Source organism: Myripristis murdjan, chromosome 20 (assembly GCF_902150065.1).
Source record: "Myripristis murdjan chromosome 20, fMyrMur1.1, whole genome shotgun sequence".
NCBI lineage: Eukaryota > Metazoa > Chordata > Actinopteri > Holocentriformes > Holocentridae > Myripristis > Myripristis murdjan.
Genome location: NC_043999.1, coordinates 21,794,584 through 21,817,799, shown reverse-complemented (window position 1 = coordinate 21,817,799; position 23,216 = coordinate 21,794,584). Strand labels below are relative to the sequence as shown.

The 23,216-nt window shown below is 42.5% G+C and overlaps 1 protein-coding gene across 4 annotated transcripts in view; it reads left to right on the top strand.

Annotated features, from left to right (window-relative positions):
* LOC115378794 (partitioning defective 3 homolog) overlaps positions 1 to 23,216 on the top strand; it is a 392,369-nt gene that overhangs the window by 152,089 nt on the left and 217,064 nt on the right. For all 4 annotated transcript variants that reach the window (XM_030079303.1, XM_030079300.1, XM_030079301.1 and 1 more), the window contains exons 4-5: positions 15,135 to 15,325; positions 21,012 to 21,149. In XM_030079303.1, the coding sequence (XP_029935163.1) occupies positions 15,135 to 15,325; positions 21,012 to 21,149 (329 nt within the window). The remainder of the gene's footprint in view (positions 1 to 15,134; positions 15,326 to 21,011; positions 21,150 to 23,216) is intronic.

Here is a 23,216-nt window from a genome sequence, read left to right as displayed (position 1 = left end):
TAATTAAGCCCAAGGACAAGAAGCAGCAGCTATCAATGAACTGATTACAGATTTCTCATTTAGAGGAGTGGGATGATAGCTGATATCGTGTTGGTTGCATCACATGCCCTTTGTAAAGGAGAAATTATATCTATACATAAAATAATGCTAATATTAATGATTATAATAATAATGTGTCAGTAAAGTCAATGTACTTGAGCACATGGCCTTCATCAGGTCTCCGGATTACGAATCCAAGCCCACGGATTTGTAAACTGTGCCCTCGGATTTCAAGGGCAAATTTGTGGGTGCGGATTCGTATTTTTGGGGCAATTGAGAAATTGCGTCACTGGCTGCGGTTCCTCGAGGAGACAGTTTGACATCCTCTTGACAGCTTACAGCAGGTGCTGTACCTTCCAGCACTGCTGTGTACTCCTACCCAGAAATCAAACCTAGAAGTTTGATTTCTTGAACCCCTGCCCTCCTCTCATCATCCCCTGCCTCCAGCCTCTATGAGAACCTCATGTTTTTTCAAAGGGCTGCGTGACGGATCGGATTGATGTCTATATCCAAAACACAGCGTCTGCACATCACAATACCATCTGCTTCTTAAGATTATGTACGTTTTTGGATGTTTTTATTTTTTTTTTTTTTCCGTTTTCCCTCAAACGCTCTCCATAAAAGTTCTCCCCGTAGTGCCGAGCGGCGCTGAGTTCGTGCCTCCTCTTCTGTTTTTGTCTTTGTCGCTCTGCTCTGCATTATGGAAAGAAGGGCTCTCTGATCTGCTTTGCCTTATTGCGTGTAAACTCCTCTGACCTCATACTCTCTGTTTTTCGCTCTTCTCTCTTCCTCCCACTCTCTCTCCGACTGTGTGTGTGTGCGTGAGTTCGCACATGCGTGTTTGTATTTGCACGAGCTCGGGTTTATGTGTGTGAGTTGTTTTAAGATTAGCATATGTTCCAAGTGGCCGCTCCCTGCAGGCAGCTTTTAACCAGAAAATGTCTCCATCCATTCAACAACCCATTTAGGTCAGGCCTCACATCACAGCCCATATAAGTCCTCCAGCAACACTCCTCGCATCTCACCCGCTGGAAAGCTTCATCACAGGCTCTAGAGAAAGTTGGGAGTCTGGTGGAAGTTTGCATTCGTCATCTTTTCTGCAGAGAGCAGCCGAAGTGAGGATGCCTTTGTTCAGAGTTGTGAGAAGGATTGGAGGGAGTTGTTCTTGCGGCTGGAATGTTTGTGATATGGATTGTGTGTGCGTGCTGTCTGGAAATTGCAGTGGAATGAGCTCTGCTTTAGATGCCGTCTGACCTTATGAAACACCCCGAAACTGAAACTCATCCACCCACTCGCTCGCTCGCTCACTCATCTGCCTCCATTTTACACGCACACAGTGACTGTTGCCGAATCAGCGATTGTGGCAGTTTTTGTTTCTCCAAATTAAGAGCACGTTTTCCATCAACCCTGTTGCTTCCTATTGCAAGGCTAAAAATCCAATCCAGCCGCTTTGCTGACACAATATGAAATGCAATATATAAGCCAGTAGAGTCTGCCAGTCTCTGCCATTTTATTTTATGGTAATTATCCATTTCCACTCTGTCTCCATTTTTTAGACCCATTTTAGGGTTGGGCACAGGGGATCTTCAGGGGGTCATAAAAGGCAGTGGTGTTGAAGTGGTGTTCATCATCTGAAAGCTAGGAACCTAAAGTAAATTTTGAGATGCAGCTCAGCAATATGGGTCAAGTTTTTTGAGTCATAAATCCATAGTAAACATTTTTTTTTTAGATGCCTACTCAAATTTTGAAGGTTTGTAGTGTATATGGGGTTAGGACATTATAACTGAAGGATATGATGGCCATTCCCATAAGTAATTATGTGCCGTAAGTTGTTACAGCAATTTTTGGGTTGATACCATTTGTTACACAGATTTGGCGCAAAATTTGACCATTTTTTACTACTTGAGAATTATAAAAATCCCTCCACAATACCACATTAGGACACCAAGACCTTGAGGAACACCATAGAAAAATGTATGCTTTGATTTGGTGTCAAAAACTTTTGACATTTGGAGATTTCTGTAAGAATTTCATTTTTCAGTGATCATTGAAAAAAAACCCAACAATCTACAATGGACAATCTACCTGGAAAACCAAACATCCTCTGAATGGCCTCACTCTCTAGTTTATGGTTGTAAACTTTCATGAGGCTCTGATTATCTTAGAGGTCACAATGGGTCATTTTACACAATGACATCAAAAAATGGTCTCACTATAATGCAGTGGCTACTAAGGGGGCTAACATCATCACACATGAATAAAACTGGTGTCATTGAATCCACAAGAGTCTCAGCTTTCCAGTCAAACCTGATCTATGCAACTCCAAGACTGTTTAGGCCCCAGTATGCAGAAATACACTTAAGAGTAGGCGAAAATAGCACATCTGTAAAAATTTCATAGATTTTGCCCCAAACTGCATGGGATTAGCAAAAGGTGGGCATGTCAAAGGGGAGATCCCATAGAACCCTTTTTTTTTTTTTTTTTTTTTTTTCAGATATCTTGAGGTGAGAGGTCAAGGAACCCCTTCCAGTGGACCACTTTGTACCAATTCCTTATGTTATTTATTTTCTTATGATATCCATATTTTCACTCTAGCTCTACAGAGTCCACTACAGCCTCTGGAAAACAACATGTCCGTCAAGGCTGCCAGCTTCCCCATCTGATTTTAAGAATATTTTTTACCAATGTCTCAGAATTAACATGATAACAATTTATCGATTTTAAATTCTGCACTGTTTACCTGTAATTTATGTGCCAGTGTCTCAGACCACTACGTCAGCAGTCTGAGGGCAGAAGGTACAAATGCACTTCCTTCCATCCGCACACACAAACTCAAGTCCACACACACATTCACATTTTCACTTAAGTGGTCTCAAGCTACTTCTCTTCCCTATTTTCCACTTCATGTCGGCCTTTGTGCCATCTAAGTCATCACTTTGAGGACAATAAAAGGCCCTCTCACATCACCACCTCTCCACAATGCATGTGTTACACTTCAGTCGCTTCTCCCTGAAAGGCCAATACTGCTTTCACACTAGACTTGTGACCCAGGAAATACTCTGATTGGCTGTTAGTGCAATGTGAAAGGGTTGACTTGCGTTAAGTCGAGTCCACAAAACCAACACGTCACCAATCTCCAGCAAGATGATGACTGTTTTTTTTTTTTTCTCTGCTTGGTGTGAAAGTTGAGAGCTTAACTCATGTTGTTGCATATCTCGAGCATTGTGTTGTTTGCCATGTTGAACGCTGCATGGTGACACTGTAAGGTTGGCTGCATATTTGAGTTGAGTGTTGCATTAGGGTTTACGCCACTAAACTAACTAACTAAACTGTTACAATAAGCATTTCACATGCAATTAAAACTTTGTGTAATAACCAATGAGATTAATAAAAAAGATACACATAATATAAAATATGTTTATTAGCTTATTCTCTTTAATTTTTCATGTATTCTTGTATTTAGTAGATAGAGAAAGGCAGACTTTACTGCAGGTTTCACAGACCTGCTGTTAAATATTCTGTTTTTTTTTTGTTTTTTTTTTTTTGTTTTTTTGACTGGGAGTTTTGGGTTGGAGAGGTTGTTGACTTTGAGTAGCCATTTTTTTTTATTTTTCATTTTTCATTTTTTCCTGTCAGTCTCTTAAGCTCTGCGGGTTTCATCAGTGGGTTCATCATTACAAATGCATGCTGCACAGCCAGATTTTTATTCAACTGAACTGAACTTTATTTTAAATTCCAGTTTCCCGAGGTGTCCAAAGATATTGAATATGTGCTGCTGATTTATAGGGAAATGTTGTACAAAATGACTCATAAGATATCTAAATATTTTCTATTTGATGTAATGCTGCAACCATAAAAAAAGAAGTGTGATGTAGCTTCAATGAGCTGTTGCAACCATCAGATACAGAATATATATGTGAAGCTACTTAAGGAGAAGTTTAAGTGAAACTAAGAGGTAAAGGGGCTGATGTCCAATATCGAGTCATATAGGCAAACCAAATCAAACCCTACAGTGGTGGCCTGGTGGCTCTGGTCAAACCTCTGGCTTCTACCATTCCAGACCGTGACTGTGTCCAGACTGTGTTGTAGCGATGTTTTTAATCATGAGCGACTTGGCCACATAGCAGGCTGAGTGAGATTTATGGCCCGTGTTCTCTGAGGCTCTGCTCAGGTCGTCTGTAATGGAGAAACACACAGAATGGTGTTTACACGGAAGGTGCTGCTGTGGGCCTGTTTCTGTTTCTGGGCCGGCTAAAGGTTGTTTGGTTTGCTGATTAGCAGCTCCCCAGAGGGACGAGGCGGGGTGGGGTTAGGTGCATGGATGCAGAGGTTGGGGGGGGTTGTCTGAGACAGGATAGGGTTGGGGTTTAGGGATGGGGGTCCAGATCCCAAATTTATATTACGCATTTCCCCCGCGGGAGATAGAAAATTAAGCGTGTGCAAAAAAAGAGCACAAATAAATTTGCGTGCATGACCACACACACCCAAAGATACACATACAATCACACAAAAATACCAGCAGACCACAACAGCAATATCCAGGGAGTCACACACAAAAACACACTAGTTTGGCTGCTCTCTGGGGTCTCAGAGAGAGCAGAGCGGCGACCTAGATGAGTCAGGTTTAATTTGGGAGGTGAACTCCATTCCTCCCTTCCACTCTGAGATCTTCATTGTCTGGGGGAACAGTCTGGGAGCGTCTCTCTCTCTCTCTCTGACACACACACACACACACACATGCACACATGTTGTTGTTGTTGTTGTTGATGATGTGGCTGGGTGTCCGTGTTTGCGTCTGCTGCTAGAAGCCTCGTCTCTGTGGGCCTGAGGAAGGTTGGCATCCACTCCTCCTGTCTGTAGTAAATAGTCTGGATTGTCTCTCTGTCAGGAGCAACAGATCCATCTCTGTCTCCCTCTATTTTTCACTCCGAATGAAAGCTGGAATGGTTGACTCAGCAACCCTGTGGGGATACAGCTCTCCTTTCCTGCATTAGTATTTGACGGAGAAAGTCTGTGGTGGGAGATCATACCCGATATCAAAACTAATATGATTCTCCGTTTGAAGTTTGAAGTTGCTCATGGAGTTATCGAACAAACTCTGAACAGGCCAAAACTTTCTGGGGGCATGCTAACTTTGATCAATTATAAGCTGGTGCATGCAAAAGCCACACATGCATGGGCAAAATGTTGAGCTAATCAGTGCAGACAATTCGCGACCAGTGAAATCTGAATAGCTCCCGCCTATTATGAGATTTCCACATTTGAAGTAAATCACTGCTGCTCTTTCACAAAATGATCGTCAGCGCACATCACGGTACTTAAAAAAAACGATTAGCAGGTAATTTAAGCCTTCAAGCCACCACTGTCAGCCATCGCTGTAATCTTAGGTTGCAGAGACCAAAAGTGTGGTTAGAAAGTACTCGATAAAATGTTGTAAATCATGTGTAAAGACAATAGTTTTCTTATAATGAAGGTGAAATTGCCTGAAATTTAAGCAAATTCACACGATGCTGCATGAAGATGTGTGTGTGTATTTGCTGCACCTTTTGTGCCACTCCATTACTGACACACACCAAAGAGGACGCATAAAGAAATAAAGGAAATAATCTCTCTGGAGGGCTGACCATGAGATTCAAGCACAGAGAAGTAAAAGAGAAACAGGCAGTCAAACAGAAAAGGAAAGAGATATAATATTTAACAAGGTTTCAAAACCAGTTGTACCGTGTTTTAGACCAACTGACCACAAAGCCTGTAAACACAGCTGTGCTTACGTTGAAAATAATTCTTCAACCCAATTGGAATCATTCTGACTAGAGATTCCAGCTTAATTTACATGAACACTACATAAAGTGATCCCATCAGATGTGCATTTACATGCTTCAAAGCATTTAATCAGAATATAAGCCAAGTCATGTTTGCCAATGGTCGCTCTCCCATCAGGTCGTCCATAAAACTGTAAAAATTAAAATTAGCTGGGTCATTTGGACTTTTAGCCTTTTAACAGGCAGCCTTCAAACTTCAGAGTTTTTTTTTTTTTTTTTTTTTTTTTTTTTTTGGTTGACGAATAAGTGGATTCTGGCTTCATTCATCTTTTGAAACACTTGTTTGAACAACTTGTGGTTTCAAGTCCACCATCTTTCTGTCCCTCCTGAAAAGTCATGATGTCACCAGATGTTTTCCCCACATGCGACAAACATGCGCAAAGAATAGATTTATTCCAACTGGAGAGAGGCAATTAGATAAAGCATTTACATGGTTATTTGGTGCTAATATTATCCAATTGAATAGATAATCAAAGGTTTATACCACCCCTTTCCACCTGATTGAAAATTCTTTCCTGTTTCTTCTGGTTGAGGTGGTTCCATTAGGCATTTTTATTCTGATGGGCAATCATTGTGATTATTAGTGGAATATTAGGGTCCATGTGAACACAGCTACTGAGGAGGCTGACACCGGTGTCAAAAATCCTAGAAGATATCTGGTCTCAATCCATTGATGTATCAATATATCATCCAGCCCAACACCAAACGTTTCCCGTTGTCCGAACCAGCTGGATTTTGTTTCTCTAACTCTCATCCACTCCCTCTCTCCTCTAACATCCATGTCAGGTTTCCACATAGAACACTAACGTCTGTCACCGGTCATTTAACCAGAAATTGGTGGACATGACAATCCAAGAATCAATAAGTATCGATGCACACAAGAACATCCATGTGATAGCACTTAAACACACACCTAATCGCACACATTCATCCATATACATCTCATGCACATCCATCCAGACAAGCATACGCACAAACATACACATGCATGGAGGGAAACACACACACACACACACACACACACACACACACACACAGGCTGAAAGCATTCCTGTGGATGCACAGGAACACAAACACACATTACACACCCACAGAGCAAATGCATCTACTACTGGGCACTTAGCTCTATAAGAGGGTTTATAAGAGGGTTTTTTTTTTTTTTTTTTTTTTTTTTTTTTTTGCTTTGTTTTTATAACTGCCCCTTCATTTTAAAGTGCTTTTCCGTCCATCCATCTATCCGATTGCATCTTCTACTTTTCGTGAAGGTCAATAGTTAATGTTTACTCAAAGTTTGTCTCTGACATTTCATCAGATTAGAGTTTCCTAAATACTTGGCGACAGGGCTTTTGAGTGGTACTCCCTGCCCCGTTTGGGCTTCACTTGGCCAAACGTCCTCTTTAACTTCTGTGCATATTTCATCTTCATCTCTCCAGTTCTGGTTCCCACCACTCCAGAGGGCCCCTTGCCCCCCAGAAATGGGACCTTTTGTACCCATGTGGCAGATGTGGATTCAGGTCAGGGTGAAGTATTCTGTGGAAATCCCCTGCTCTGCACACAAGGGACATCAATATGTAGTCAGCGGTTGGAGAGAGATAGTTAAAGTGGTTCAATGCCATAATTTATTCAGTCATTGAAGCGGGCCAGGCTCAAACTATTCAAAGTAACCCCGGAAAAAAAAGTAACTTTTAGACATTTTGTGAAGGCATGGTCACTTGGCATTAATATTTAAAGCAATGTGATGTGAAAGTGTAGACGCTGAGAATACAGAGTCTACCAGCTGGGGGGACGAAGAACAAAATGGCCAACCTTCATCTCGCTTACAAAACAGCCACCACCCATGACCGGCTGTTTGTGCCTTTGTATATACACGCACATTTATGCTGGTATTCTTCTGAAGGTCTTCACTGACTAAATTTATTCTTCAGCCTTAAAGGAAAAAATCCACCCTCAGCTCTTCTTAAACTCACAAATAATCAGTCTGTGATGTTGAATTCATTACAAGCAGTTTACTTTTTGATGGAGCCACTTTCACTAAACCTGTCTCATCTCCTGTATTTCCCAGAATGCCTTTTGACAGTCTCCAGAGAGCAGGCTAGAACTTGTTGCGTTCAGCTATGGGCTATATGCGTAGTTAGAGAAAACAATAGTGGAGCGAAAGATATTTCAGCTTGAGAAGAAGTGAGAGTGGCGCTCAATCCTGAAAACCCAGCATCTTGTGGCTGCATTTCATTATGGTCTATTAAGGCTGCTGTTGGTGAGTAAATTGGCATGTCTGCCTCTTCCACAATGGATTTCTCCCAGAGCGTGGGTGCAAAAATGAGTCGAGAAAGAAGTCATTTCTCTTCAGTTCTGAGAGACTGACACCAAAAATAAGTAAAAAAAAAAAAAAATGTAGATTGCAGGTTTTAGCCGTCATCTGCAGGAATAATTAAGACAAAATACACCACCAAGCATCAAAATGAGCCCCTCAATTTTAGGCACATTGTCAAGAGCTTTTCAAAAATGGTACTCAGGTGGTTTGGGGTTGATTTTCCAGTACCTCTTTACAATAACACCGCCCTTATGAAGGGTTGATGAGTGGTTCATACTTAGGTTATTAATTAGGCTGTAAACACTTTCGAAAGCATTACTAAACACTTATAAACAAGTTATAACACAGTTTTCAACCTCGATGCAGGCTCACTATTTGGCAAGATCAGATTACTGCTGCACAGCATCTATTCTGTTAAATCTCAGATCTGACAAGTTCCTCAGTTTACTTTATCTTGTCCCTTTATCAGTCAGTCATCATTGCAATCTGCATCAGTATATGAAAACTGTGTTGTTTATACTGATGAAGTGTTTACAACCTAATGAGTAGCCTAATTATAGACCATTCATAAACTCTTTATATGGGTCGTATAATTGTAAAATGGGAAGATTTTTCCTTTAAATCATCAAGTCAAAACCCGCAAATACCTGTTTGTGGAGTGGCAGAATGTCTTCACTTTCACTTCTTTCCCCTTTTTCGATATTGCCAATATTTCTACTCCTGGACATTTGTTTATCATAAGAGTGGAAATACAAGAGCCGTCGCACACAAACACAACAGTCCAGCCTCAGCATGTCCTCTCCATAACCTTATCAGTATGCTGAGGCATTAGCTCCATTACCTTGTGTTGGCAGACACTCAGGAAAGGAGGGCCACTCTCTCCTCTCGCAGGTATCGTAACGACACTCTCCTCCTCCCGTGCCATTTCAGTGATTGGAAACTTCCAGGGCTAATACATTAGAGGGCCAACACCCCTGTCTGTTCCACCACTAAGTTGGAAGTTGATTTTGGCATGTTATCACTGCCGATTCGGGGAAGAGTGGGAAAGTGAAGTGAAAGTGAAGTGGATGGAGGAGATGATGCTGGACTGGAGACGACGTTGTGTACAGTCAGCTTCTGGCTGTATGAAGACAAAGACTGCATGTGCATTTTATCAATATTTTCATGGAATTTTTGGTCACAACTTTGTCAGTGTGCACGGTTTACACAATTCACTCATTTTACACCTCGAAAATTCTCATTAACACTTGATCAGTTCATCTTCTATTCACTCCTGTAATCTTCCTTAGGCAATGAAACTCTTCCAAAGGGGCTGACATACTTTAATTTGTCTCCAATGCTGTGACCAATGCAAAAAAATGTTCTAAAAAAGTAACTATCTTGTATGAGTACAGATCTTTTCAGTTGCAAGAACATGGACTCGAAGAAAAGTTGAATTGTCCCACTCTGTTGGCTTTCCCACTTCTTCAGAAAAAAAAATCTACCATCCAATACTAGACGAAATTAGAGGTTAAGCTTGACCTTTTTTGCTGTGTATTCATGGCATTTGATGGGAGTTTTTAGCTGCAGTGATCCATACAAGTTAATATATTTTTCCTCTAAACAAGGTGAGCGCAAAAGAGAAATAAAGGGCAAAAACCAATACGAGGTAATAGCCCCTGGAGAGCCTGACCTCCGGTGCATTGTGGTGTGTGTAGTTTTCTATAACCCTATAACCCGGCCATAATCCCTCACTGCAGGGGCTGGATTAGGGCTCCGTTTTATTAGCCTGCACCCCTCCCTTCTGCCTGGATCGATGGCTGGCTCGGTGTGAAGTGGCGGTGTGGGTTATTAAATGTGGGACCAGCCAAACCCCTCGGACTGCGAGGATAATCCCATCACAAATTAAGAAAAGGAAAATTGGTCAGGGAGGACAGAGACTTGTGGCAACGTGACCTTCTAAATAGCGAGCGCACAAACAAACAAGCACAAACGCACACACAAACAAACAAGCACAAACTCACACACGCATGCAAATCTTTGAGGTCTCATATAACCAGCGGTGGATCAGCATTTTATTTAAGGAGGAGAAGACCTCGCCAAATGGGAATACACTCTTCTCGTCAATATTAAGGCGCCAATGGCATCTTCATCCAGCCAGACAATATTAGCCTGAAGTGAACGTACAAACTCAAAGAGGCCGCGGCTCCAGACAAAAAAATGCCAAACCTCCATTTTACCTGCCTGTCAGATATTTACTGTTGATGTTGTACTAAGGCTAATACAGACTCCCTAAATATAGAAGCAAGCTTGCGAACCTCTACACACAAACACACACACACACACATGCATCAGCACTAAATCCTTCATGACTGGCCCCTGGGCTTATCTAAATCTGGGAGGTTTTATAATCTGCGATGGAATGCTCGATCTGCACTTTATTAACAAAGAGAGGAACTCGTGAAATTGGAAAACAGATTTCCCTAATCTTTTATATATTCAACCATCAATGGCATCCACACACAGGCAGGCCGAAGCCAAATCACATCATATTATATTTATAGTGGGGATTAAAAAGTTCAGATGTGCACTCTCTCTTTTTTTTTGTCTTGTCTTGTTCAGGTTACTTTAATTCAAAGTGTTTTATTTGTGCATTAAATGAGTGATATTGCCTTATATTGCCATCCGAACAAGCGTGATGCAAGTAAATAATTAGTACACAGCAACAAACTTTTCTTTTCCACCTTGGACCGGTTTGCTGGCGGGCCCCGCCGTCACATCTGGGAGCGATCTCGACGCGCGGAGCCGTATCGATGTTGTCATCGTTTCAAAACGACACAGCTCGACGCCCAATAAGAGCCTGGCCTTGTGGTATTCTGGGAAATATACCAAGCTTTTTAATCCACAACAAGTGTCTTGTATAACACCCCCTTCTCCCTACACGCACACACACACACACACACACACTCAAAGCTTCATTTACAAAGCCTTTAATAACAAAAGCCTCACTCCACGGTAGAACATATGGAGCTTTGATGTGCTCATGGGTGCCTGGTGAAAATTCAGACTGATTTATACAAACAAGAGTGAAGCGTGCGCGTGTGTGTGTATGTGTGTGTGTGTGATAGCCACCTGTTAGGTTAGCGTGCTCAAAGCTGCCACACGGTCCTCATGGTTGCTTGTTCCTTTACATAATATTGAGAGGTGATGAGAGATGACCTCCCTGTCACTTTCCTCTCTTTCATCTTCTCTATCTTTAGAGCCACCATCGCCATTGAGATTCGTTCTCTTTCTCGCCTCCCTGTGTTTCTTCTCTACGAACTCCAGGTCTGTCATCGGTGATGAGATTCTGGGAAATTATAAATGTTTTCAGAGGAAATGAAAGGCCCTCCCCCTAACCATCATGTTTAAGCATCACGGGGGAGGTCAGAGGACTGGGGGCTCTGCTGGCTGGATAGGAGGGACAGTAATCACATCTGTATGCAGGGTCGGTCATTTGACTAATGCGAAGCTGGACGTGGCTCTCTATCTTTTGCCTTCCTCTCCGTCTCTTTCTTCATCCTTCCCCCTCTCTGTCTTTGTCTCCATCTCTCCCCTTCTCCCTGTCTTCATCTGCCTGCTGCTATTCACTTTTCCTCCGCCCTCCCCGTCTCTTTCTCTTTCCATCTCTGCAGGTCTCTCTCTCTCTCATTGTCTTTCGTTCTTTTCTGTACGTGTGTGCGTGTGTGTGTGTGTGTGCGTATTCTGCAAGCCTGTCATGTAGGATAACGCCAGACGTTAATTATCCCCCCACGTCCCCCCCCAACCCCATCTGAGGTGAACGTCATTAGAGCCCTGAACTGGACGTGAACCAGCCGTTACCGGGAGGGGGCAAAGTCTATTAAATGTCATTATTGAATTTTCAACCTAATTTAAGATTAACGCACGACGACTGCTTGGCTGGCTGCTAGCCTCGCTTTTCTTTACCCAATTCACGACCCCCTTTGAAGTAGCCTACAGACAACTGCCAAAACAAATGAAACACATTGGTAATGGAGGAATCCAGAATATATTAAAGACGGTTGGTGTGTTTTCTTGGCTTGGTTTTTTAGTCTGCTTAAGCCCACGGCGGAGTGGCGTCATGAACTGGGAGACCAACCATTCAACCAGAGGCAGAGTTTGGGAAGCTACTGTAAAAGTCTCGTTTTATAAGCTGCTGGTTACTCCACATCAGACGAAGCTGAACGACAAGCAAGGATAAACTAAATATATATTTTAAAGAAATAAATAAATATTTTGTTAACTCAAGTTACTAGTCTTTATTTGTCACAAATTTCATGTAAATATATTTGCTGCAGCCTCTCTTAGTGGAGTAAGGTGCTCTCTTCTAGATGCAGTGCATATGTATATAATGTATATGTTGTATATGTGTATGATTGTCAGACAGGCTTTTTTTTGAATAAGACAAACAAGCAGCACAAATGTATGGGCGTTAGCTATTGCATTTGTTGCCGGTTGCTTTGGGAGTCAACGCAATTATTGTATTTCTCAAAAAGTCATTAAATGTAGCGACAGTCTTGCCAAGTTGGCAGCAGGAGTTCAAACCGCTTTGTCAAAATAATCCTATTTGCATATGCAGTGTCACAAAATACTAAATCAGTACTACAGAAATACCACTGATTAGAATATCCGTGCTGCAAAAGTTGCATTTTATTTGAATTATGTGCAAGGAAAATGTACTGACAGCTGCTTCGTCACAGAAAGAAAGGGTAGCGTTTTAACTTTTCATCAGTTTTCATCTGTTGAAAGGGTAATTGTAACACCTCACTTATTTTAATTAGTTAGGCCGGTGCAACAGCTACACCAGTTCTTTGCAATGGCAGCGACCATCCTGCGATGTTGATATGAAAAGGGAAGTCGCTCTACTCCAATTCAAGTTCTGTGGTTGAAGCACTGTGGACCTGTGAGCACCATGGCAAGAAAATAGTCTGATCAGAGCATCAAACAAACACTGTCTCAGGCCGCGCTGCTGGGTGCAGAGCCCCTTCGGTGTTTTCAAGAAGAGAAAGAATATATTGTGCACATAGAAACAGTCTGCATTTTTATTTTTTTTATTCTTTAAACAAAAATGTAGAGTCTGTTGTCAGTATGTAAGGGAGTATTTTCTTTCTCCTCAAGAGAAAAACTGTATCCTGTCTTTACTCATGTTTAAGGAGTTACTTGTAGACTACTACACATACAATCCCAGTTCTTTTTTTCAGACAGCTTCACAGAGCCCACATTGCAATAACTGAAATGATAAATGAAAATGATACCTCCTTACGTCAGACATGTAATGAGAACAAGGAAAAGCTTCCTCTGAAGGCTCAGGATGTGCATGCTTCAGTAGAGGGAAGAACCAGAAGTGACTAACGACGAGTGCAACAGATGAAGAAGCCTCAATTCCCAGATCATCAACATAACAAGCTACCATTAGCGAGGAAAGTAAAGGTCAGCGCCATAGAGCCCTGACTGTATTCCTGAGACCATTAAACGATCATGTAAGAGAGACTTTTAAGGGCACGACATAAAATATGAGCTGAGGAGAGAGGCGGGAGAGACATTTAAGTGATGTGAACAAATTAAAGCAAGTCGAGGCGGAAGATAGCTGCATGAGTGTGAAAGCAATGGCAATCACACGTCGTCCCCTTTAATTTGCCGGTCGGTGGCGCAAACTACATCGTCTCCCCTCCCAGCCAGGCTGCAGGCGGCCAAAAAGAATCGTGTCGTATTCAGAGCTCCCAGTCCGCGTTGAATATGCACGAGTTGCGGCGCACCGTAAGCTATGATTACAATGCGTCGCTTCCACCGCCGAGGCTCGTCTCCGGTGTATCAGATGGAAGTGGAGCGCCGGCATATGCTCACTGGGCTGATCTGCCGATGGATGACAGGTGGTTACCCAAGCATTTGCATAATTATGGATGCACAGGCTGGTCGCATGCCATAAACAAATCCATATGGCCTGTTGGGAGAACCCAGAACGCTTCACCCCACATCTCGACGATAAAACTTAACGCCTCGCCGGTGCAACAAGCTTCTCGCCGAATGCCTTCGCCGTGAAGGAACCCCACTCCCATCTTACATGTTTTGGCAGGTGCGATCAAATGTGGGAACTGCACACCGAGCCTCAGTTACAGATTGATCAACGTGCCAACTGTAACACGGGCTGGTGGTGTCTACGAGTTTTCTTAGAGATGTTTTGTGGTCGGGGTAATTTTAGTTCTGAGGCTCAAATCCACTCTTGGGCGCCTTCCAGGATCCGTTCCAGTCGGTCTTGCATTTTAAAGAACAGCTCTTATCTGGAAAGTCCGATCGTGATGTATGGCCAATTTTGCTGTAATTGCACTTGTAATTGTTATTTTTGGAAGGACCGGGCTGAGAAATAAGCCTGGACGATGATTTCGCTCCCCTCATGTTTACATTTTTTCCAGCTGTAGAGGAAGGGACACCACAGCTGAAGAGCGCTGAACATCATAACACTGAACAACTCCCTTGCCCCCTCTGCAGTGTATTTCTTTCAGCGTGGCAGGAGTGGAGCCAAGTCAAGCCTCTCACAGTTGAGCTGTATAACGTTTCATTTGGGCTCACAGGGCCTTTTTACGGAAACAAAAGTACTTATCATAACCACTTCCCGTGTCACCGCTGACACATACTACAATAGAGGAGGCACTCAGGGTGGGGGTCTAAGGCTACCAGACAGAATTGTGGGAAATTACAGCGGTCCTAGCAAAGCACCGCTGTTGGAGTGCACCGGGGTGGAAAGTGATCCGCTCGATAGGTGGTAAAAGCAGCTAAGTGGTTTAATGCTGTTGTGATAGCGGATGCCAAAAGCTAATCTTTACCTCTCTTTCTCTCTTTTTTTGTATCCTGTCGTTTCTCTCCCTCCTAAACCTCCCCTTCTGTTCTCTCTCTCTTCCCTGCCTCCCCCTCCTCTCTCCCTCTCCCCCCTCCTTTCCCTCCAACAGACATGCCTCTCCATGTCCGACGCAGCAGTGATCCCTCCTTGGCCGGCCTCCCTCTGGTAGAAGGCCAGGTTGGTGCAGAGGAACCCTCCAGGAAGAACCCGACCCGCTGGTCCTCCGCTGCCGGCTTCCGCAAATACAACCACAACCACAGTCAAAACCCCAACGCCGGCGCCGGCAGCCTGGAGCGAAAGGTATTGTGTATCTGTGGGTCGTAAATGAACATTTGAGCAAACTTTCTCCTTCAGTTGGTGACTTCCATAGGTAAATCCCCACCAATGCAAGCAACAGTTTAATAGGAAAAGTATGATTTGTGGGGTCCTTTAAAGATCTTAACTTTATATAAACTCATACCCTTCAATTTAATACCACTTAATATGATATAGAACATGAATTCATGCGAAAGATTTATGTCAGGCTAAAAAGTTGGTTAGGTCTGCCCAGAAAATGGTAAAAAAAAAGGGGGTGAAGTGAGTTTAGCTGGGTTTATCGTCTGCAACGTCCCAGCCTGTGTTGCAGCAGTTTTCCTATGAGGTAATAACAGGTAATGCTGCAGACAAGAGGAGTGGAGCTGGAGACGTGGGCCTTTCCTATTCTACCCTCCAAAACAACAGCAGTTACTTTGTGTGTGTTAAAAGGTCAACCAAAATATCCATAAATACAATTTTAAAAAAATAAACAAATAAAAAACAAGAATGAATGAGATCATTTACTTGTTTCCTGTGTAAATAAACATAATTTTAATTAATCTCTATAATAATAATAATGATGATACTACTGCTACTAGCACTACTACTACTACTACTGATTATTATTATTAGCAGTAGTATCATGTATTATCATGATTAAAAATATATATTATGTGTAACTGATACAAATCCATATTTTTAGATCTCTCTATATTTCTTGATTTATTGATTCCCACTCACAAGGAAATAAAATGTGTGAAAGTGTTCAGGTGAGGTAGAAACCTAACATGGGCTTATATAAAAACTACACTGTAAAATAATATCTACATTAGTACATTTAAATATTATGTTTCCACACTTCTGCAAGGCTTTGGGTTAAGTTGTCATCATATCACGTGTCATTTATATATTAACATGCTCTGTATGAACTCTTTTGGTCTCTTAACAACAAATACCAGATAATGACTAAATTAATGTGGTCCCCTGTGTGTAACTGTCACTGCAGCTGATTGTAACCGTGTTGAAAAGAGCTGAGTGAAGCAGTTCAAGAGCTTTGCCACGTTGCATTTAGCTCTAAAAAGGGGGCCAATATTTCTGCGACGAAATCCCTCATCTTCAATTTTCTGATACTATAATGAATTCCTCCCACTTACTAGACTTATACATACGAGATCTATGCACTTAAAAAGGCTGATCTTGTATGTATTCTATATTGCATTACACCCATTGTATACAAATTCAAAGGGCATATTACTCAAGTTATTTTCCTCAGTGCTGCAGATGTACTCAAGTGGCATCAGTGATAATGTCAAGGATATGTGCTCTGAAATCTTCCACCGCACAACCTCCAGCAGCCGCGGTGCTTTTTACCTCTTACTCTGGCTTTCTTCTCTCATTTTCATTCCTGCTCTCCTCCATAGCCCCGAATCAAAGAAAGAAATAACCTCTAGATATGAAGCCCGTGCTGCCCCGCTTCAAATATCCAGCAGCGGCATGGACAGCCTTTATCTGAAACTAGTTCTTTTTGATAACACCCCTCCTTTTGTTCCAAAAAAAGACAAGTGCACAGATTTTTTTTGAAACACTCTCCCTTTGTTCTAAATTCACCTTATTTGAGGCTGTCTAAGGGAGATAATAATAAACTAAAAAAAAAAAAAAAAAAAAAAAAAAAAGAAAGGAAGAAAGAAAAAAAGGCATAGCCCAGGTACATCCTCCCCGTGGCTTCCAAAAGAGAAGGGAAGCCAATTAACTTCTCAAAATGGCCGCCCACGTGTGGCGCCTGACAGACCTACAGTTCTTGCTGAGAAAGGCAGATATTTCCAATGTGAAGGGGGGGGGGGGGTTAAAAAAGGGGGGATTATTGAGTGCTCGGAACGTGACATGGCAACCCTCCACGTGATTAGTGTGTCTGCGAGCATCGTCTGATAATCCTATTTAAAGACACTTTAGTTGTCAGTGCCTCAATAATGTAACGGCACACTCCCCAGAGGAGGGCGGAGAGGGAAGGTGGAGGTGAAACGGTTATTAGACCTTTCATTTTGTCAGAGAACACACCTTTTTCTGGGCCACGTCAAACTGAGCAAAGACGTAGGGGAAGTTTGTTAAAAGCTGAATGTGTCAAGCCTCTCACTTGGAGAGAGATTTGAGTATTCAGAGGAGCGGCTTCCCGGCCTTAAGATGGGAAATGAAAAATAGAGGCGCGGCGGATCAGGAGTATAAAGACGACTTCCCCCTGGATTGATGGCGTTGTTTGGTCCTTTCTGGCTTATCCCACAGATTCCTCTGCCTCCTCCCGTCTGTCTGAACCATTCGGGCATTGATATTTGGTTTCTTTGCACCGGGGGATAAGCAGGGTTTGGATGTCAAGGATTACATGTACATTAACAGGATTTGAGTAATCTGATTACAAGAAAGTGGCTGCAGGTTTACCATTACACTTACTGAAGCAATGCGCAGATCACATTGCAAAACAAGCTGATTACCTTTTTAACTGGCTTTCTTAAAAACATGTGAACAGAGAGAATATAGGCATTACATAATTGTACATAATTCTCAACATTATTATTAGGGCCCGAGCACTGTTTTTTTTTTTTATTATTCAGTTTCACAGCTGAGTACCATGTGGATTTTAGAAGAAAGAAACTCAACAGTGATTTAAAGTAATCAGATCATGTCAGTGTGTATTCCAGTTAGGTTATTGACTGTCATTTGTAGCATGTAATCAATAATCTAATATGGAATACATTATATCTAATTTTCTTGTCCTTTGGGACTGGTATGAAAAGTAATTGGCACGGCCATTGGATTTTTTTTTTTTTTTTCCACATCCAGCTATCATATATATATATATATATATATATATATATACATAGGCAGCCAATAAACAGCAGATGTTGAACTGATTACTCAGCTCTTACTTTGAAATATTTACATCTTGGCACAAATAGCGATGTTTAAGCGAATCTTGCTTGAAACCATACGGCACGGCATTGCCTGAAGACCGTATGGACACAAGCCATACATCCTAGACTCGTTTTTTTTTTTTTTTTTTTTTTTCCTTCTCCTCATTGTCTGGGACTGTTTCCTTTATAAAGCGCAGTCGGCATGTTCTGTTCGAGTTCCTGCGAGTCCAATTACCGCTGAGTCAGGTTCGGTTCTGCTAAATCTCTGCATGATATACAGCCGGCGGGAGTCCTCAGTCATCAGCCAGCACTGTAAACTCATCACATCTCTCAATGACTTTACAATACTTCATACTCCAGCTTCTCGATGCTTAGCAGAGTCAACTGAAGGGACTGGGCGTTGGATATGAGCCCGATGATTTACTGCTACCTCTCTGGTATCTGGGCTTCTCCACCTTTTACGATTTGGTGTGTCATAAAAAAAAATTTGAGGAGAGAGGCCCTTTGTCTCGGCGTGTTGCGAGGCGGCAGCCGAGGCCGCGATGGTTATCGGAGGCCGTCTCAGGAGATCTCACGTGACCCGCCACGTTTTACGATCCTGTCTGCAGCCCTTCCTCAGGCCCCGTCACGCCGCATTCAACTCCACTAAAACACACATGGATTATTTTACCGTACAGCGGACGAAGATCTCTCTCCTTTCCTTTTTTCTCCCTCTCCCTCTCTTGCTCCTTTCCCGTTGTTTTTGCTATTTTTTAACTCACTGAACCTCGCTTGTTTTCTTTTTGCCTTGTTGGATTTTCTATTTGTCTCTCACTCTCTCACTTTGACAAGCTGACAAGTGTTTTTTTTTCTCTCTCATTTGTTGTGCAGTGTTTCATTAAAGAGCACCAAAGCTCTCTCTCTCTCTTGTTCTTTCACTGCCATTTCTTGACTGATTAAACCTTAAACCATTCTTTTTTTCTCATTCTTGGTGAATCATAGACTCTACTGTGATTTTAATACGATTTAACTTTCATTTTCATTTAAATAGCTTTGCGACTATGGCCTTCACTGGCAGGGCCTTCTATGGCTGGCATGTCTGGAATATAATCTGGTGCACGCATGTGCGCATGTGTGTGTTGGGGGGAGTGTGTGTGTGTGTGTGTTTGTGGATGTTGTAATAAGTCTGGTCGAGCCTGTGGGTGTTGGACATCACCTTGGCAGGAGTATTTTGTAGGATGCTTTTCAGTAATGGAAGAGCTCAGCTGTGGCCCCTTTTGTTACAACAGGCCTCTTATTAGCAAGAGGAGATTAGCATGGGGTGGGAGAGGTGGGTGGAGGAGGGAGCTGAATCAACGCTATTGGTGTGTGTCAAAGGTACAGGACAAGCTAGTCCGCCCCACTCCACCCCCATGCAAACGTACACACACACACACACACACACACACACACACACACACACACACATGTTGGTATTACTACCGTTGTGGGGACATTGTATTGAATCACTACAGCCTTTCCCTAATTGTAGCCATGACCAAACATTTTGGAATATGGTTAAAATAACGCATTGTCAACATAACCTGACCCTTAACCAAACCCAGATTTTAAAAAAAAAAACAAGTCTCTGTACACATTTTTAGAAACTAAATCATCCCGTGTTGTTGTGCTGTGTAAAAGATAAAAGGTGGGGGGGTGTGTCCACAAGCCTGTATCAAGTCTCTGCCGCCTAGTCCCAGGCATCAGGACTGCCACATGGACTCACATTAACTCTGATGCCAAGTTTAACGCACTGTGCTTCAGAAACAGTACTTACACAGCAGCGGTAATACACATAGCTTATCTGACAGGACAAAGGGCCCCAATTTGTTGCAACATGTAAAGACTGAGAGGAGGGGGTGATTCCATAAGGCCGGACCAAGTCTGACAGCTCCTGCCACCCAGCGCCGGCCATCAGGGGCTGCCACATGCTTTCACATTAACTCTGAACCGGTGTCGAAGCGTGTTGTTCTTCAGGCTCGTGGCAGCTAAGACGCGGGTGGGGGCGTGGGCCACCGCCTTCTCTCGTGAAAACTCAACTTGCAAGCCATCAGTGCTACTGAAATTGGAGATGGGGGAGATGTGAGATATCGAGTGTATCGTTCTCTAATACCCAACCTTCACCAGTGAACCAGTGAATGAGCCTTTCTCCTTTGTGAGGACCACCCCAAACACCCACATAACCTGAATTAACCTTATAATAATAACCTTATTGATCACAACTTGGTCCTCACAAGTATAGCTAAACAAGCTCACACACACACACACATACAAACACACCCACACACACCACGGTTGTCATCAAGCAGCTATTGACAGCATCAAGTGACTCCATTGTCATTGTCAAAGTTAGCAGCATAAGTGCATTATCTGGACTATAGGTGATGTGTGCCCAAATTGGCTGCGAAAGAAAACAATTTGTATTTGTTATCTGACTTTAAATGTGCTAATCTGGAAAAAAAACAAAACAAAACAAAAAAAAAAAAAAACAGCATGCATGCAGTCACTAGGGTTTCTGAATTCTATTGTATCTATTGTGTAGGGGTAAATGTTACCTGAAATGTATTCATATTTCCAAACATCTGGATGATTCAGTCCTTTGAATCAATAAAAGCCTTCAAATGGCTGATAAATTTGTCAGTGGTACCTTGTAGACAACCCTTTTCTTCCAATAGCAGCTTTCTTGTTATGGAACATCTATATAAGTTTGCTGTATCGTAGTCAGACATGGATGTTCATCCTTCTTTCCACCTCTTCCTCTTCCTCTCCAGGGCAGAGGAGGCCATGCCTACAGGAGTCTACCACGCGATGCAAGCGGTTGGGCCTCTCAGTTCCAGAGGGAGACGGCTCGATCCTCCCTCAGCACCAATCATCCCATGGTGGACCGCTGGCTCGACCGACAAGAGCAGGTAGGGTGTGCTTTTTTTTTTTATTTTACCCTGCACTCTTTAGTGGGCATCATACATAATGACATGATAATGTATAGAGAATGGATGAGGCTGTTTGTTTCCTACAGAAAAGGTGTAGGTTATAAACATATAATTTTTCATTTATATGTTTTTATTGCTGTCATTAGGTGTACAAAACATCATGACACTGAGAATCTGCACGGAGAGACCTGTCAGTCAGTTTCTCCTGAGCTGAATAATCTTCTTTGCTGAAGATCAAAAGTAACTTTCACACAAAAAAAGTGGAGCGATCCAATCAGAGCACAAACTCAGTTTGTCTTCTAAACTGAAGACCACTCACCCTGCTAGAGTTGATCACTGTAGGGAACTGGGTTCAGTGTCCCTTTAACACATGACATTTGGTTGAGCACCTTAAAGTACCACAAGGGCATGCAAACACTATGATGCATCACACCATATCCTATCATCTTGTGTATTACAGCCATAAGTGCAGTAGGGATAGAAAACAACAATGATTACCCAAGCAAAGTTTATGCTAAAGTAATGACTGACATCAGACTTCATAGTTATGTTCGATTTAACACTTCTTTTCACACAGTAGCACCATACTGTTACCGTTAGTCACTGCAAGCCTTGACTTGATGCCTCTCCGCTCTGTCTGCACTCTCTGATCGTCTCCCTCTGTGACTTGTCCCTCGACTCGTCAGCCTGTCAGAGGAGGGAGAAAAAATATTCCCTTTAAAAGTTATTAAAAGTGACACAGGCTCTCTGCGGGGGGAGAACGTAAATGACCTTGGGAGATGTCAGACGCACCGAGCTAGACGTGAAGTGGATTTTTCTCGCGGTTTGTCTGTCAGTCTTCGTCTTTCCCTGCCTGTCTTCTCCTTGGCTGCCTGCTCCGACCCACGTAGGAGGTGTTTAATCGATCCCTCCTCCACATCAAGGGATAACAAGCGAGCAAGAAGAGGAGGAGAGGGTGTGAAAGAGGGAGGCAAAAGTAAAGAGAGCCAGAGAGGCTGCGTGGAGGGAGCACCTAGAGACCGGAGGGGAAAAGAAACGGCTGTTGATTGCGATTCAAGCAGCAAAAAAAAAAACATGTAGCGATCAGCCTAATAGTTTTCACAATCAATTTTCCCTGTTGCATTCAGCTCGCCAGGAATCTCACCTGAGCGTCTGGGTTGTGGCGGGGTGGGGTTCAGGGTGGTTTGTCTGCTTTTCTCTCTCTCATCTCATCTCATTCCAAATCAAGCAGCCTTGGCCGGGGTCGTGCATCATTGTTAGCGAGGCTATCTTGCATTGAAAAAGTATTTGCATTCTCCTGTGTTTTGCTCGTCTTTGGGCCAATCTGGCTGGTCGGTCTGTCAGAACAGACTAATTCAATGGCAGGAGGTGCCATTTGAGCTCACGGTGTTTATTTGTGTGTGTGCATGTGTGTGCATGTGTGTGTTTGTGTGTGTGTGTCAAGCCATTGCAGTATTGCTGGACTGTGATAAGGAGACCTGGCTGTGCCACAGACACCTCGCAAACAATTTTCAGGGATTACTGACTCTTACTCCAGCCCCCTATTTTCCTCTACTCCCCAGTTCCACCTTGCTTTCTCCCATAATGCATTTGGATAACAACCTGTTAGAGCGATGGGTGAAACTGTGTTAGGAATATGAGAAGAGCACATCAATACATTGCTGCCTTGCGGGTACTATAAAACCAAGAAAAACAGACTCAGTTTGCTTGACTACCATGCATTTTTCAGTTTATCCGCGCTACTTTGGCCTACATACATTTTCTTTTTTGGAAAGCACAGACTCATCTAAAGATGAAAAAACTTTTTTTTTTTAATAACAAGAGAAAAAAGTTTTTAATGCACAAAAACAGCTAAAAGCTTAAAAAAATGTAAATATTAAAATATTAAAACATACATAAATAAGAATATAGAAATATATCACGGCAGAAAGAAATGAAGAGAGATGCATTTCCACAGGCCAAAGTAGTAATTTTGAAATATTTTAAAATAAATAAAGGTCATTCCTTTTAGTTTTCAGAAGTATGATCAAGGACCTCTCGTGGTTG